General features: G+C 41.4%; 1 protein-coding gene across 1 annotated transcript; it reads left to right on the top strand.

The window, feature by feature from the left end:
• Positions 1-1,097: 1,097 nt before the first annotated feature.
• On the top strand, positions 1,098-6,079 carry LOC306660611 (ubiquitin carboxyl-terminal hydrolase 31-like; the record flags this gene model as incomplete). Its single annotated transcript, XM_079138963.1, is given in 4 exon segments — positions 1,098-1,372; positions 1,374-1,960; positions 1,963-3,944; positions 3,948-6,079. Coding segments are annotated over 4 exon segments (4,080 nt in total). The 3' UTR covers positions 5,184-6,079.
• Between the last annotated feature and the right edge of the window lie 10,788 nt (positions 6,080-16,867).

The following is a 16,867-nucleotide window of genomic DNA, read 5'->3' as shown; positions in this document are numbered from 1 at the left end:
TTACTGACAATAAAAAGTGAAAGACTTAGGAAATCCAATATCAGGAATAAGCTGTGAAAAATTTAAATGATCACTAAATGTGTGGCTCTCAATCATTTTTTTTCCCCCTCTATAGCAATTAGTATGGAACCCAGGGCACTGTGCAATTAAGAAATAGTCCCAGCCTTTATTTTTAATTTATTGTCACACAGGTTTGCACTAAATTACCCAGGATGCTAAAAATTTGGACTCCTTCTGCATCAGCCTGGGGAACAGCTGGGATTTTACGCATGCAGCACTGTACATAGTTTCTTAATCGTACGAGGAAAGGGGGGAGGCAAGTGAAACTACAATATTGGTAAGGAGAAAGAGAAGTAACCACAAGTCTAGAAGAGAGATATTTAATGTTTTTATTAATGCATTAGAGTTATACATAATATGGGGATTCTCATTTTACATAACCATACATACATGAAAAAAAAATTGGCTCTACTTCAGTCCCAGTATCTCCTCTTTTGTTCTCCTCCTCCCTTCCCTTTTCCCATACCTCTACTCTAATGCTCTTCTATTTACTTACAGTTTTGCTTAGATTATTTCTTTATAGATTGCTAACTTCTCTCATGCTGGGCTAGCTCAGACGCGGGGTAAGCAGTGTAGAGTCAAGACCCAGACTCCAGGAGTTGGGTGGAAGCAGACTTGTGGTGAGCAGCCTGCAAACTTGTTTATTGTGGGGAACAGCTATACATTATATAGGTTTCTTGCCCAATCACAATACACCACGGGGGATCAGACCACCAGGTTCCTATATGGGTTCCCTTGGTAATCTTGAGTCAATATTGGGGGAGTTGTATACTTTCCTAGGTGGCCAGAGAGGAACACTCCTCCCCACAGGTTTAAACACTTGAGACATTCACTACTGCCAGCCAAGAACAAGTTTTTTCCCAACAATATATATAAAATATATATATAGCTCGCTTGCTGGCTCGGAGGCGCTCTGAGGTGTGTGGGGCGTCGAGCCCCCGGTCCGGTGAGGCGCGGCAGGGCGGGATGCGCCGGCGGCAGTGGCGGGGTCCCGGCCGGCCCGGCGAGCGCGGTGATGAGCGTCGGCGGCCGCCGCCATGTCCAAGGTAACGGCGCCCGGGCCGGGGCCGCCGGCGGCGGCGGCGGGCGGGAAGGAGAAGCGCTCCTTCAGCAAGCTGCTATTCCGGAGCGGCCGCGCGGGAGGCGGCGGCGGCGCGGGGGGCCCCGGGCGGGCCGCGCCCTCCTCGCCCTCCTCGGCGCGTTCCGTGGGCAGCTTCATGAGCCGCGTCCTCAAGACGCTGTCCACGCTCTCGCACCTCAGCTCCGAGGGCGCCGCCCCGGACCGCGGCGGCCTCCGCAGCTGCTTCCCGCCGGCCGCCGCCCTGCCCGCCGCCCTGCCCGCCGCCTCCCGCCTCGCCCGCGCCTCCCGCCTCGCCCGCGCCTCCCACCTCGCCCGCGCCTCCCACCTCGCCCGCGCCTCCCGCCTGCGCCGCCGAGCCGGTGCCGGGAGTGGCGGGGCTCCGCAACCACGGCAACACGTGCTTCATGAACGCCACGCTGCAGTGCCTCAGCAACACCGAGCTCTTCGCCGAGTACCTGGCGCTGGGCCAGTACCGGGCGGGGCGGCCGGAGCCCTGGCCTGACCCGGAACAGCCTGCGGGACGCGGCGCGCAGGGCCAGGGCGAGGTCACCGAGCAGCTGGCGCACCTGGTGCGGGCGCTCTGGACCCTGGAGTACACCCCGCAGTACAGCCGCGACTTCAAGAGTATTGTGTCAAAGAATGCACTGCAGTATCGGGGAAATTCCCAGCATGATGCCCAGGAGTTTCTGCTGTGGCTTTTGGACCGAGTTCACGAAGACCTCAATCGTGCTGTAAAGCAGAGTGGCCAGCCTCCTCTGAAGCCTCCATCGGAGACTGATGTCATGCCTGAGGGACCGTCTTTTCCTGCGTGTAGCACTTTTTACAAGAACTTTTTCAAGCCCAGTACAGATCTTCTTTGACATGTCCTCATTATCAGAAGCAGAACAACACTTTTGATCCTTTCCTCTGCATGTCTTTGCCAATTCCTCTACCCCACACAAGGCCTCTCTATGTCACTGTAGTGTATCAAGGGAAATGTTCTCACTGCATGAGGATTGGTGTGGCTGTGCCTCTGTCTGGGACTGTTGCCAGACTTTGGGAAGCAGTGTCTATGGAAACAAAGATCCCCACTGATCAGATTGTGTTGACAGAAATGTACTATGATGGGTTCCATCATTCCTTTTGTGATACAGATGACCTGGAGACAGTCCATGAAAGTGACTGCATTTTTGCCTTTGAGACTCTAGAAATATTTCGGCCTGAAGGAATTCTCAGTCAAAGAGGAATTCACTTAAACAACAATCTAAATCATTTGAAGTTTGGCTTGGATCATCATAGACTGTCTTCCTCTACACACACAGCAGCAAAGCAAGGGAAAATGGATTTGCCCACCATAAGAGCAGGCAGCGACAAGATCGTTCTGTTGGTGTGTAACCGAGCCTGCACTGGGCAGCAAGGGAAGAGATTTGGACTGCCTTTTGTGCTGCACGTAGAGAAGACGATAGCATGGGACCTACTGCAAAAGGAAATCTTGGAGAAGATGAAGTATTTCCTGAGGCCTACAGTTTGCATTCAGGTGTGTCCATTCAGTTTGCGTGTGGTCAGTGTTGTGGGAATTACATACCTGCTGCCCCAGGAGGAGCAGCCCCTGTGCCACCCAACAGTAGAAAGGGCATTAAAATCTTGTGGACCAGGTGGCACTGCTCATGTGAAGTTAGTGGTAGAATGGGATAAGGAGACAAAAGACTTTTTGTTTGTCAATACTGAAGATGAGTATATCCCGGATGCAGAAAGCGTCTGCCTGCAGAGGGAGCATCACCATCAACCTCAGACCTGCACTTTATCCCAGTGTTTCCAACTCTACACCAAAGAGGAACAACTTGCCCCAGATGACGCCTGGCGCTGCCCACACTGCAAGCAGCTGCAGCAGAGGAGCATCACGTTAAGCCTGTGGACTCTGCCTGATGTGCTCATCATACACCTCAAGAGATTTCGACAGGAAGGAGACAGGCGTATGAAACTTCAGAACATGGTCAAGTTCCCCTTGAATGGCCTGGACATGACTCCTCATGTGATTAAGAGAAGCCAGAGCAGCTGGAGTTTGCCATCCCATTGGTCCCCGTGGAGGCAGCCCTATGGACTCAGGAGGGACCCTGAGGACTACATCTATGACCTGTATGCTGTGTGCAATCATCATGGCACCATGCAAGGGGGGCACTACACAGCGTACTGCAAGAACTCTGTGGATGGTCTCTGGTACTGCTTCGATGACAGTGATGTGCAGCAGCTGTCAGAAGACGAGGTGTGCACGCAGATGGCCTACATCCTCTTCTACCAGAGGCGGACAGCCATCCCGTTGTGGTCGGCTAACAGCTCAGTAGCTGGCTCCACAAGTTCTTCCCTGTGCAAGCACTGGGTAAGCCGGCTTCCAGGGAGCAAGCAAGCCAGTGTGACCTCTGCGGCCTCCTCCAGACGCACCTCCCTGGCCTTGCTCTCCGAGTCTGTGGAGATGACTGGGGAAAGGAGTGAAGATGATGGTGGCTTTTCAACTCGGCCGTTTGTGAGGAGTGTCCAGTGTCAGAGTTTGTCGTCCAGATCATCTGTTACCAGCCCCTTGGCTGTTAACGAAAACTGCATGAGACCTTCTTGGTCCCTGTCTGCAAAGCTGCAGATGCACTCCAATTCTCCTTCCCGCTTCTCAGGGGACTCTCCAATTCACAGCTCTGCCTCTACCCTGGAGAAGATTGGGGAGGCAGTAGATGACAAGGTCTCCATCTCTTGCTTTGGCAGCTTGAGGAACCTTTCCAGCAGTTACCAGGAAGCAAGTGATAGTCACAGTCGACGAGAGCACAAGGCTGTGGGCTGAGCCCCACTGGCTGTCATGGAGGGTGTGTTCAGAGACGAGTCAGACACCTGCAGATTGAACTCCAGTGTTGTAGATACACAGAGCAAAAACTTAGCACAAGGGGATCGCTTACCGCCCGTCTCTGATGCATTTGATAACAATAACCAGATTGCTTATGTGGATCAGAGCGATTCTGTGGACAGCTCTCCAGTCAAAGAAGTGAAACCCCCAAGCCACCCAGGCTCACTCACAAAGAAACCAGAGAGCACAACCAAGAGATCCCCCAGCTCCAAAGGCACTTCTGAGCCAGATAAAAGCTTGCGGAAGGGGAGAGCAGCCTTGGCAAGCCAAGAATCATCTCTTTCAAGTACATCCCCTTCTTCTCCTGTTCCCGTGAAAGTTTCTCTAAAGCCTTCCTGCTCTCGAAGCAAAGCAGATTCTTCCAGGGCTAGTGGAAGGCATTCATCCCCTGCTCCTGCCCAACCCAAAAAGGAGTCTTCCCCCAAGTCCCAAGATTCCCTCTCATCCTCCTCCCCACAGAAGCAGAAGTCTGCTTCTGCCCTTGCTCACACTGCTTCCGCTACATCTGCCAAAAAAGCCTCGGGCTCCTCCACCAGGGGCCCCTTCCCTCCTGGGAAGGACAGGACTTCAGACCGGACCTTGAGTAGGGAGGGCTCCAGACAAAGCCTGGGGTCTGACAGGGCCAGCGTCACCTCCACCTCCAAACCCAGCTCCCCTCGGGTAAGCCAGACCAGAGCTGGGGAGGGCAGAGGTGACGGCAGGCACGTGCGGAGCTCCTCCATGGCCAGCCTGCGCTCCTCCAGCACGAGCATGCGCTCTGGTCTGAAGAGGGACAGCAAATCTGAGGACAAGGGGCTGTCCTTCTTCAAGTCAGCCTTGAGACAGAAGGAAACACAGCGGTCAACGGATCTTGGCAAGACAACCTTGCTGTCTAAAAAGGCTGGTGGGAGCTCTGTCAGGTTGGTCAGTAAGAACGTGGATGAGAAGGCCGAGAAAGGCCCCCAGCCTCCAGGCCCCCAGCAACCAAATGCAAATGCAGTTGGAAAGGAACAGCTTGTCTCCAAGGACCCTGCTTCCACCAAACATTCCCTGCTGTCTGCTCGAAAATCCAAGTCTTCCCAGCTGGATTCCGGACTTCCCTCATCTCCTGGTGGCAAGCAGCCTGCTGAGAAAGCCTCCAAAAAGTTACCTTCTAGCATGCAAACCTCTGCACGGCCTTCGCAGAAACCTCAGTGATGTTTCTGCAGCCTAAGTGTTCTATCTGTAAAGACGTTTATTTATTTAGCACCCCTCCTCTCCCACCAAAGCCCTCTATGCTTTTTTGTTACTTTTTGGGTCACGTGCCTGATTGTGTGTGTGCATGTGCGTGTGTGTATGTATGCAAGGAGAAGTCAATTGTAAATTGTTAAAAGCATCGCCTTATTCTGCCATTGAACCAAATAACAGCCATAGGCAAAGCATTGATACCAGGCTAACTGGAGTAATTATAGACAATACCCTGGACAGTCCCTTTAGCAATTGTATATATTTCTTTTTAGAGAACTCTAATGACTTTCATTGGACATTAGGGTCTTGAAACCTGTGAACCAGTTAAGCTATCATTAGTGTGTGCAAGGGTGAATTATTTGACTTGGGTTTCATCTGAGTAGGATTTGTCCACACTGCAGATTGTCAAGTGGCACCAGGAGCACTAAAAACTGTGACAATAACATATGAAGCAAACCGAGGGAAAAACTGTTGCTTTCTGCACTTGTGCCCCATCTACCAGTCTCTGTAAAGGGCAATATTTTAACACTAATGTTTCTCAGGTATCTATACTCAGCTAGTCTAGGATGGATGTGCATTAGTAAATGGATTAAAGAGGAAGGTGACGCGTGGGTGACTGTGTCATTTCTCCTACTGTCACAGAGACATGGTAGAGATAGAAGCAAAGTCTTTCACTACCTTCATCTCTGCAGAAGTGTGCATACCCTCATCTGTCTTAACTCCTGGGATATGTCCTAAGAGGTAGCAAATTGGATAGCCAGGAACCAGTCACTAATTAAATTTTTTTTCCTTCTACATTTGCTGGCTAAGGCCATTTGGATTTTGAACTGTACCAGAGCAGTTAACACCTTTGAAAGATTTCCTGGGGGAAAAAAAAATGGATTCTAAACTGGAGGCTTGAGTCAGTACCATTCTCCTTCTCTGGTATTGCTTTTTTCTGTTAGAAGCTGAAGGCTCCATGCTGCCCCCGCCTGCATGCTTTTGTTGCCTCATCTCATAGCTTGGAAAGGAAAGAAGTCACTTCCTGCCAAGAGTCAGTGATGGTATTTCGAAGCGATGTGTGACAAAGTATTATAGATGCACTTCGGATCCTGCTTGTCAGTTTTCATTATGACTGCTTTTCAGTAACTCATTTATGTCTTCTTTGTGCCGAAGGTTTAATCACATGACCAGAACTCACAAGCAGAATTTGGAGTGTGTTCCATCTGGCAGTGTGAGTGCAAATTGCATTTCTCATGTAGAAAAGGGAGAACCTCATAGAAATCTCACAGATAAGCAAAGCTGTAGTTTTTAAAGCTTTGTGGAGGTCTCCTGGTCATCATTTCCTGCTCAAGTTTTAGCTTTTGTTTTGTTTGCTTTTTTAAATATCAAGAGAGTCATGGTCCTGATTCTCCTTGAATAGCATGTGTCACTTTGCCATAAAATATAGAATGCTAAGTTTATGTTGTTGTTATTATTATTATTTTTAATATTATTATTATTATTATTGTTATTTTGGTCATAGACTATTCAGGTTCTTCCTGAACTCATGGTGCACAGATCCATTTATAACCTCCCTTTTCAGTATTGCTGCGTATGAAGTAATTACAACACATGCATGAATAGCTGTGAATTCTGCCCTGCCTCTTTTTTCTTTCTTTTATTTTTTTCCATGAATACCTCTTGGGAAATATTTCCAGTAGGTTACTTCACTTTGTTTTGCTGCTGATTTGAGCATTAGCGGGTAACTTACAAATCTGGAGGCCATTACGTTGAGGGTAGCTGGAATTTTTGACCCTGGCAACAGTGGAGACTTAGCTGTTCCACTCGTGAAGGTTACCATAGTGCCCATGCCACTCATTCAGTGTGAGCCGTTGCCGGGCACCCAACCCTGTGCTCGCCACTTCACTAGGTGTCGTCCTCGTGCTGTGATGTCGTGGTTTCCCAAGGTGGCATTGTTCTGGGCTGTAGCCCGACTGCAGGACTGGCCACCTTGGGTTCCATCACATCGACAGCCTCGCCGGTGTTCAGCCACCCCTCTGGTTTTCCTGTATTGCTTTAATTTCCTGAAAAAGATGCACCAACTGTGGGATCATCGATATCAGGAATTGAGTGTCTGTCTAATTTGAACCTCTTGTCTTTGTTTAGCAGGTAGGTTTCATTTGAAATCTATCAGCTCTAAAGCAGTCTTAGGATTATATTTTCAATAGGCGGGGGGTTTTCATAACACTTTTTTTCATAATCAGTTAAGCATTAATAGAAACTACTTTAATTTTTACAATGGTAAATATTTTTATCATTGAGTCCTATAGGAATGGATTTTCCATTATGTATAATGCCTTTAAAAAAAAAAAAAAAAAAAAAACAACCTCTACAAGTCTCTTTAATTTTCCATGGGATCTAGAAATAAAATTTCTATAATATAATAAAATCTAAAAAAAAATATATATATATATGTGTGTGTGTGTGTGTGAAATCTGTAGTACATTCATGTATAGCATATATTGGTCACTTGGATTCCATTGGTCCTCCCTTTTCTCATCATCCACATGTTTATTTAATCCCCTTTTCTGGTCTACTAATCTCCCTTCTATTTTCATGGGATCCCCTCTGTTTTTTCCCCCTTTATTTTGTTCTAACTTCCACACGTGAGAGAAACTTCAACACTTGACTTCCTAAGTCTGGCCAATTTCACTTAGCATGATATTCTCCAGTTCCATCCATTTACCAGCAAATGCAATAATTTCATTCTTCATGGTTCAGGAAAACTGCCTTGTGTATATATATATGACATTTCCTTTATGCCCCTCATCTGTGTATGGGCATCTAAGCTGGTTCCATAACAATGTGAATTGCATTGCCTTCAAAGGTATTTTTAAAGAATTAAAATAATTTAACTGAATACAGCATGAGATTATTAGCCATACATTTAAGAACCAAAAAGGATGAACATTTTATAATGAAATATCATATAGGTAAAAATAACTCCATATCACACCTGAGTGGATGAACTATCAGAAAAAGCTCCCTCTACTACCATTATAAAGACTCACATAGTTAATGTGTCAGTTCTAGCACACTTTAAAAACTTGTTCATTAGATTCTAATGAGTTTTAAGACCATGGGGATATAACATGAAACTTACATGGAACTGTCAATGTTTCATTTTGTAAATTTGATAAAACATGAATGCTAAAACTTCAAAAATGGTACAAAAATAATTATAGGTGAATGGAAATTTTAAAGACTATAATTAGAATGTTTGTAAGAAGAATCTACAAAAATATATTCTAAAAAAAAATCCAGAAGTGAAAAGAAAATTCCTTCTCAGATATTCAAGTATAATCAATATAAGAGAAAAATCTGGTGATCATCTCAATAGATGAGGAAGGGAAGCTATTTCTTTTTTTTTTTTTTTTTTCTTCCTCTGGTGCTTGGGATTTGAACCCAGGGCCTTATGCTTGCAAGGCAAGCACTCTACCAACTGAGCTATATCTCCAGCCCCTTTGTTAGATATTTCTAATCAAAACAGTAGTGAGCCTTAGTTTATGGAGCCTGCTATTCTGGAGGCCATCTCCAGACCCCCTCTTACATGTTCAGGAGGTTCATTTGGTTTGGGTGCAGGTGCTGGAAGATCTGAAAAAGACACTGGAAAACTTGAAAGCCAGGAAATGATGGTGGAGTAGAGGAATAGTGCACTTCCCTGCAGTTTCTAAGCTCAAGACCTTAAAGCAGGAAGACTTCTCCTCAGCAAGGTGGTCAACTGAATTCACTGAAAGTCAACTTTGGAGAGCAAAATAATCATAGAGACACAGAATATTGGGTATTGTGAACATAAGTTATAATATGTTAGAGGCATGCCAGCTTGGTTGGCACTGGTGTCACCAGCCCATGTCAGAGAGGATGGGGAGCACAGGAAAAGAGAGAGGAAAACATGATGAAATTGGCTCAGGGGAACCTGTGGAACAGAGATTGAAGCTGACCTTAACAAACCCAGAGACGGTTGAGGAAGTTGTTGAATGAAAAACAACATTAATTGACCAAGGAGTGGAGGGTCCAACCAGAATCAGTGTTACATTGGCAGAAACTATTTTTGAGTGGCCCTGAAGGAGTGCAGAGGCTGAAAAAGTATAAATTGCCAGCCTGACCCAGCAGTTGCCTATTGTGGGGTCCAACATATGTCTGGACCAGCATGATTAAAGCAGGGCAGAAAGGAAGATGCTAGGATGATCCAGTTGGGGATACTGATAGGACAGTGCTCCCTTTGTTACTGACAACCCATGTGAGCATCTCAAAAATGACAGTAATGCATCAGACAAGCATGTGTGTGTACTGTAGGTCTGATCCTGGGAAATTCACTATCATGAAGATGGTATCTGTGAAGCCTTTTGAGATTTAGACTACTCACCCCAAAAGTGGAAATTTTTTAGCAAATATCAGTATCTCTTCAGAACCATGGTGGAGACCAAATCTCAAATACACCAACAGATTTGCCAAGGGCCAGTCAAAACTAAACTCCAGTTACCGGAACTTCAATTTTGAATTCTATACCAATCCCACTAAGGGAATACACCAATTGCCAACACTTCCCAGTCTATCCCATCCTGTAGTTGGAAATGGGACACCTAGAGTTTGATAACCAGTTTGGCTTCTGGTCACAATGACTGGCAGCTTGGGAGAAAAACTAAGATGTGGGACTAACCCCTATTTTTGACCCAAGCGTTGCAGAGACCACCCCTCACAATAAACACAAAAAATGGAATATCAGCATAAGCAGTTAACTTGAATCTTTGCCAAGGGTTTTTATTACCTCAGTAGAAAGAGCCTATTTGTTTTTTCATTAGAATATTTTTTCAAGTTCCCATGCTTTTTCCTCCTATATCTTTAATTTTTATTCTATTTTACTTATTTATTTGAATTTTTAAAATGATTTTTCCATCCTATGTGACTGTGTGTGTGTGTGTGTGTGTGTGTGTGTGTGTGTATGCACGCGCGTGCGTGCGCTCACTGCATGGATATATTCAAATATATACATATATATTTATTATTTAGCTTTGGCCTGACTTTGGTATGGTAAAAATCTTCCATGGATTTGGCTTGTCTTGATCTTTTGCTTGCTTGTTCATTCCATCTTTTTTGTTGTTCTCACTCTTTCTTCATACTCCTCCTCTATTCTCTACTAATACCTGAATTTTTTTATTCCCTCATCCTCTCTTCCTTTATTTCATTGCATTTAGATACTTTTTTACTCCTCCATCTTTATAGCCATTATTTGCTTTTTCTCTGCTCACTATTTAAGTATTTCAAACTTTCCCTTGCTTTTCAATATTTTCTCTACACTTAAGGAACTATAATTCCACTAGTGGAATTAGTTTTTGTAATTCTGACCCCATTTATGTTGCTGTGATTATTAATACAGTGTACAACATAGCAGACACCTTATGGTTAATGTCAGATTTAGTTTATGGTTGTTTATTGTAAGCACTGATGTCAAATGTTGACCCCACCATTCCTCTACAGATAGTAATTAGTGTTAGAGACGTCAAAGTAGACACCAGACATTTTTTTTAAAGCCATACATCAGTTGTTAACAGTATTGCTGGTCCTTGATTCCCCCTTTTTCTAAGAGGAGCTGGGAAGTAATTGGGATAATTCAAGTTCATAGCAGAAAGACCCTACTAATGAGCAACAACTCTGCCAAATAAGAGTGAACCTCACTGCACACATGAACTAGTCTGACTTGAGCCTCGGCAATACTTCAACAAATAGAATAAGGGAGAAAAACCCCAAAACACAACAATGCCTGAAATAGGAACAATTAGTGGGGATCCTCAGGTCCTCTCCTGGACATCTACTCATACGGCAAAAACAGAGAGAAGTCCTGAGGATAAAAAAAAAAAAAAAAAAAAAAAAGACACACACATAAATGAGGGGGGAAAAAATCCAACAGAACTGATATGTTTGAAAGCATGAGGAAACAGGAACACTAACCTCCATCCACCTCCAAATTTACAATTCCCCATCAAAGGAACCTACAGATATGGAAGTGAATAACACAGAAAGGCTAAAAAACTGATTATTAAATGTTGAATGAACTCAAAAAAAGGCCTAAGAAATTAAGAGAGCAAATACAAGAAATGAAATATCAAGAAATAGAGATATTGAACAAAAACTAATAAAAACTCCAGGGAATGAAACAGTGAATCGAATTTAAAAATTCACTGTAAAATATCATCCACAAAATGGATTGCATTTTCACAATAGTCAACTTATGGAACCAATCAAGGTACCCTTCAACAAATGAGTGGATAAAGAAAGTGTGGTATATATACACAATGGAATATTACTCAGGTATTAAGAAGAATGAAATTATGACATTTGCCAGTAGATAGAAGAAATTGGGGAATATCATGATAAGTGAAATAAGCCAATCCCCCTAAACCAAATGTTGAATGTTCTCTGATATGTGGATGCTAACCCATACCAAGGGAGATTAGGGAGGGGAAGTGTAGAAGTTTGTTGGATTAGGCAAAGGATAATGAAGGGCAGGGAGGAGAATAGGACAGGAAAGTCAATAGAATGAATCAGATACAACTGTCATAGGGTCATATATAATATGTGACCAGTGTAACTATACATCATGTTCAATCACAAGAATGGAATCAAAATTGTAATGGGATGCACACCATATACAAATAATCTATCAAAATACACTGTACTGTCATGCATATCTTAAAAAAAAAAAAAAAAAAAAAAAGAAAATAGATTGCATAGAAAAGAGAACTTCAAGTCCCAAAGAGAATTTCGGGCTCTGAAGACAGGGTATATAAACTTGAATGCTCAGTATCTCATAAAGGAATACAAAATAAAAGACCATGATCAGATTACATAAGAACTCTGGGAAAACATCAAGAGACAAAACTTGAGAGTCACTGTGATAGAAGAGAATATGGAAATACAGGTGATAATACAGTGTTAAGCACCTCTTCAATGAGATAGCAGAAAAATGTCCCCACCATAGAAATGAGATAGACACGTGTGTACAGGTTGCATATATGGTCCCCCATAGGCAAGACTGAAAAAGGTTCTCTTTAAGGCACATTTTAGTCAAAATGCCAAAAGTACAAAATAGAGAAACAATATAATTGCAAGAGAAAAACCTCAACTCACATTTAGAGGCAAACCAATAAGATTCACTTGTGGCTTCTCAACTCAGACCCTAAAATCAAGAAGAGCCTAGAATAAGATATTCCAATCTCTAAAATAAAACAATTGTCAAGCAAGTTTGCTATATCCAGAAAAGCTATCTTTCAGAATTCATGAAAAATAAGAACTTAGTAATGAGGATAATCTAAAATAATTCATGACCACTAAGTCATTACTATAAATAATACTTAAAGATACACTGCATAAGAAGGAACCCCCAATTTTCTAAATATATGAAGCTCACTAGGACAGCAACTAACTAAATGAAAATCAAGATGGAATTAAATACAGCAACCTAACTAAAATGACATTAAATAACAATTCTCTATCCCCAACCACTATGAACATGTATGGTTGCAACTCCCCAATTAACAGTCATATCAGGAGACTCATATTATACTCAAAGACATTCACTGAACGAAAGTTATAGGAAAAAGTGTCCTATGCAAAGGGAGTCTGAAAAGAAGCAGAGAGAGCTCTTCTTCCATCTGAAAAAGCAGGTTTCAAGCTAAAATTATTGAGAAAAGACAAAGTATGTACTGTTAAAGGGGAACATCCCTACAGGAAGATATAACAGTTAATATCAATGCCCCATATGTCAATATACTTAATTACAGTGAAAAAATAAAAAACAAAATAAGACAAAACAACAATGACATAAACATCTCTTCACATTAAATCTCATATCCCAGTAAAATAATACCGGGTGATTTCAATACAACACCATTACAAACAGATATGTCATACAAACATAAAACTTATAAAGCTATTTCTGATTTAAACAATATTACAAATGAAATAGACCTAATTGACATCTACAGAATATTTCACTCCAAACAGCTCAATTCGCATCCTTCTTTTTAAATTTTTTTTATTTTTATTTTTTATTTTGATTCATTGTATACAAATGGGATACAACTATCATTTCTCTGGTTTTACACAAAGTAGAGACATACCATTTGTATAATCGTACATGTACATAGGGAAGTGATGTTTGTCTCATTCTATTATTTCCCCCCACCCTCTCCCACCCTTTGTTTCCCTGTACATAATCCATCCTTCTTACAGTCTTCTCTTACCTCCCCAGCCCCCCGTTATGTATCATCAACCACTTAAAAGAAAAATCATGCGGTCTTCGGTTCTTTGAACTTGGCTTATTTCACTTAGCATGATATTCTTCAACTCCATCCACTTACCTGCAAATGCCATAATTTTATTCTTCTTTATGACTGAATAATGTTTCATCATGTATATATACTACAGTATCTTTATCCATTCATCTATTGAAGGACATCTATAGCAGCTCCACAATTGAGCTGCTATAAACATTGATGAAGCTGCATCACTGTAGTATGCTGATTTTAAGTCCTTTAGGTATAGGACAAGGAGTGGGATATCTGGGTCATATGGTGGCTCCATTCCAGGTTTTCTAAGGAATCTCTATACTGCTTTCCAGAGTGACTGCACAATTTGCAACCCCACCAGCAATGTATGAGAGTACCTTTTTGCCAAAATCCTCACCATCACCTATTGTTGCTTGTATTCTTGATAATCGCCATTCTAATTGGGGTGAGATGAAATTTTGGAGTAGTTTTGATTTGCATTTCTCTTATTACTAGAGATGTTGAACATTTTTTCATATATCTGTTGATTGCTTGTACATCATCTTCTGTGAGGTGTCTGTTCATTTCCTTAGCCCATTTGTTGATTGGATTATTTGTATTCTTGGTGTAGAGTTTTTGAGTTCTTTATAGATTCTAGAGATTAATATTCTATCTGAAGTGTGTGTGTGGCAAAGAATTTCTCCCACTCTGTAGGCTCTCTCTTCACATTGTTGATTGTTTCTTTTGAGAAAAAGCTTTTTAGTTTGAATCTATCCCAAATATTGATTCCTGCTTTTATTTCTTATGCTTTGGGAGTCATGTCAAGAAGTCTGGTCCTAAGCCCTATTAGCTGCAGGGACTCTGGTCTAATTCCTAGGAATTTGATTGATTTGGGGTTGAGTTTTGTGCAGGGTGAGAGATAGGGGTTTAGTTTCATTTTGCTGCATATGGATTTCCAGTTTTCCCAGCATCATTTGTTGAACAGGCTATCCTTTCTCCATTGTATGTTTTTGGCTCATTTGTCTAGTATGAGGTAACTATATTTATGTGGGTTTGTCCCTGTGTCCACTATTCTGTACCATTGGTCTACCTGTCTATTTTTGTTGTCAATACCATGCCCTTATTGTTACTATTGCTCAGTAGTATAGTTGAAGTTCTGGTTTTGTGATACCTTCTGTATCATTCTTCCTGCTAAGGACTGCTTTAGCTATTCTGGATCTCTTATTCTTCCACATGAATTTCTCTATTTTAATGAGAAACATCATTGGGAGTTTAATTCAAATTGCATTGAATCTGTATAGCAACCTTGGTATTTTGGCCATTTTGACAATATTAATTCTGCCTATCCAAGAACATGGTAGATCTTTCCATCTTTTAAGGTTTTCTTTAATTTCTTTCTTTAGTGTTCTGTAATTCTCATTGTAGAGGTCATTCACATCTTTGGTTAGATTGTTTCCCAAGTGTTTTTTTGTTTTTGTTTTTTTTAGAGTGTTCATCACTTACATGCTCCTCAAGCCCACAGTCAGCCCTGGCTGCAGATTTGCCCCCTTCACATCACTCCAACCTCAGCCTTGGCATTCATGTCACATAAATTCATCTAATATGAAAACAGGACATACTATTTAAGAATATAGCAGATTTGTTCATTTGTGCACATAATTTATTTGCTAAAAACTGCAAAGGGATACTTGCTTGCTTATATTTGTTTGTTGGTTTTGATTTTACTTTAACTCAGGCAACATTTAAAATTTTTTTTTCTCTTAATGAGTGATTAAAGGTGAAAAAAACTAATTCACTTAGAAAGACTTAATTATCTACTAAATGAGCAATATTAATATTAGTTTTACCATTCTATATATAAAGGACTACATATGTACTATGGAGGCACCAATGTATATTTATTTGATAAGTTTGCAAAAATTAAAAACACAGAAAGATTCAAATAAAATCTCACCGCAATTTTCAAACATTTGAGAATTTATTTTCAAAAAATTGATAATCCTAGATTGTTATATGTCAAAAGTGATGTCATTTAATATTACAATAGCAAAATCCTTACATAAACTATGGGGTGGTTTTGAAAGTTTATGGTGTAAAAATATTCAATTAAACTAATTAAAACATAAGATAAAACTTATTTAAATGGCCTGAAGTGATATTTAATTAAAAATTCAGAGAATAAATTTATAGAATTGTATAAAATAGGAAATATAGTATACACATTACAGATTTCAATATGTGTAATACAAATTACTCTTAATCTTGTTAATAGTTTCAGAGACAATCATAAAATTACACCTTCACTATTATGTTTTAAAACATGCAAGAGTAATTTAAAGTGCAATGTTCAAGGATCTATTGACATCATTGAGAAACATAAGAATGAAATAAACAGTAAGGCATTTAAAGAAAGGAAGAAAAGAAGGAATGGAGAATGGAAGACCTCAAAACATTTATCTCTGAAATCCTAAAACAAAAAAAATAAATAAATAAAAGCATAAAATCTTATTTTAGATGCATTATGTTACAACTCAGGAACACTAATAATTATGAATGAATGACTCAACGAATCATCACATAATAATTAAATGTAGGAAATAGCATGCTCCATTTTCTTTTGATTCGTGTTCATTCCCTAGTTCTCTGATGACTATACAATGAACAACGGAAAAACCTAAATTGTATTTCCTCTTTCAGGGAGCCTCTTCCATAATATCTATGCATAAGAGCCAGCAAAGCATTTTAAACTCAGTCCTGATTTTTTTCATGTAATGTAAATGTGATTTTTTTTCAATTATACTTTTTATTCTCTTTGATTAAACAGGGCCTTTTTGTTTATGTATCTACTTGTATCAACAAATCTATCTTTTGGAGCACTAGTCAAAGGGTATTTCTTCAAGTGTGCAACACATTTTATCTAAAGCAGGGAATTTTTCTTTGCAGCATTTGCAAAAACTGATTTTTGGGGACCTCAGACACATTTCTATTAGGCAAGACATCCATATAACAGCCATATTCTAAGGTGAGAATTTTCCTGAGTAAGGTCATAACTATGATGCCATAAAACTAACCAGCTAACTGGCATCATGTTATCACATCCAGTTTTATACCTTTAGTAATAATACATCAGGAGCCCCTGGAGTTCTATAAGACTGTGAAAGCTTTTCAGTTGCCTGCAATCCTCAGTCCTGTCAGATGCTGTGCCCTCCAAAGGGGCTTTCCTATGTCCTGGAGAACAAGGATTAACTGTCAGTCTGCCAGTTTTTTGCTCAGTTTTGCCAAAGCCACCTTGCTCTGCTATGATGCTTCAGAGCACAGAGAACTCTGCAAACATCTTTGCTCTTCACTCAACCCAAGGTGTGTTAA

Source organism: Sciurus vulgaris (genome assembly GCF_902686455.1).
Source record: "Sciurus vulgaris genome assembly, chromosome: 4".
NCBI lineage: Eukaryota > Metazoa > Chordata > Mammalia > Rodentia > Sciuridae > Sciurus > Sciurus vulgaris.
Note: the sequence above shows the minus strand (reverse complement) of the source record. Positions and strands in the feature narration are given on the sequence as shown.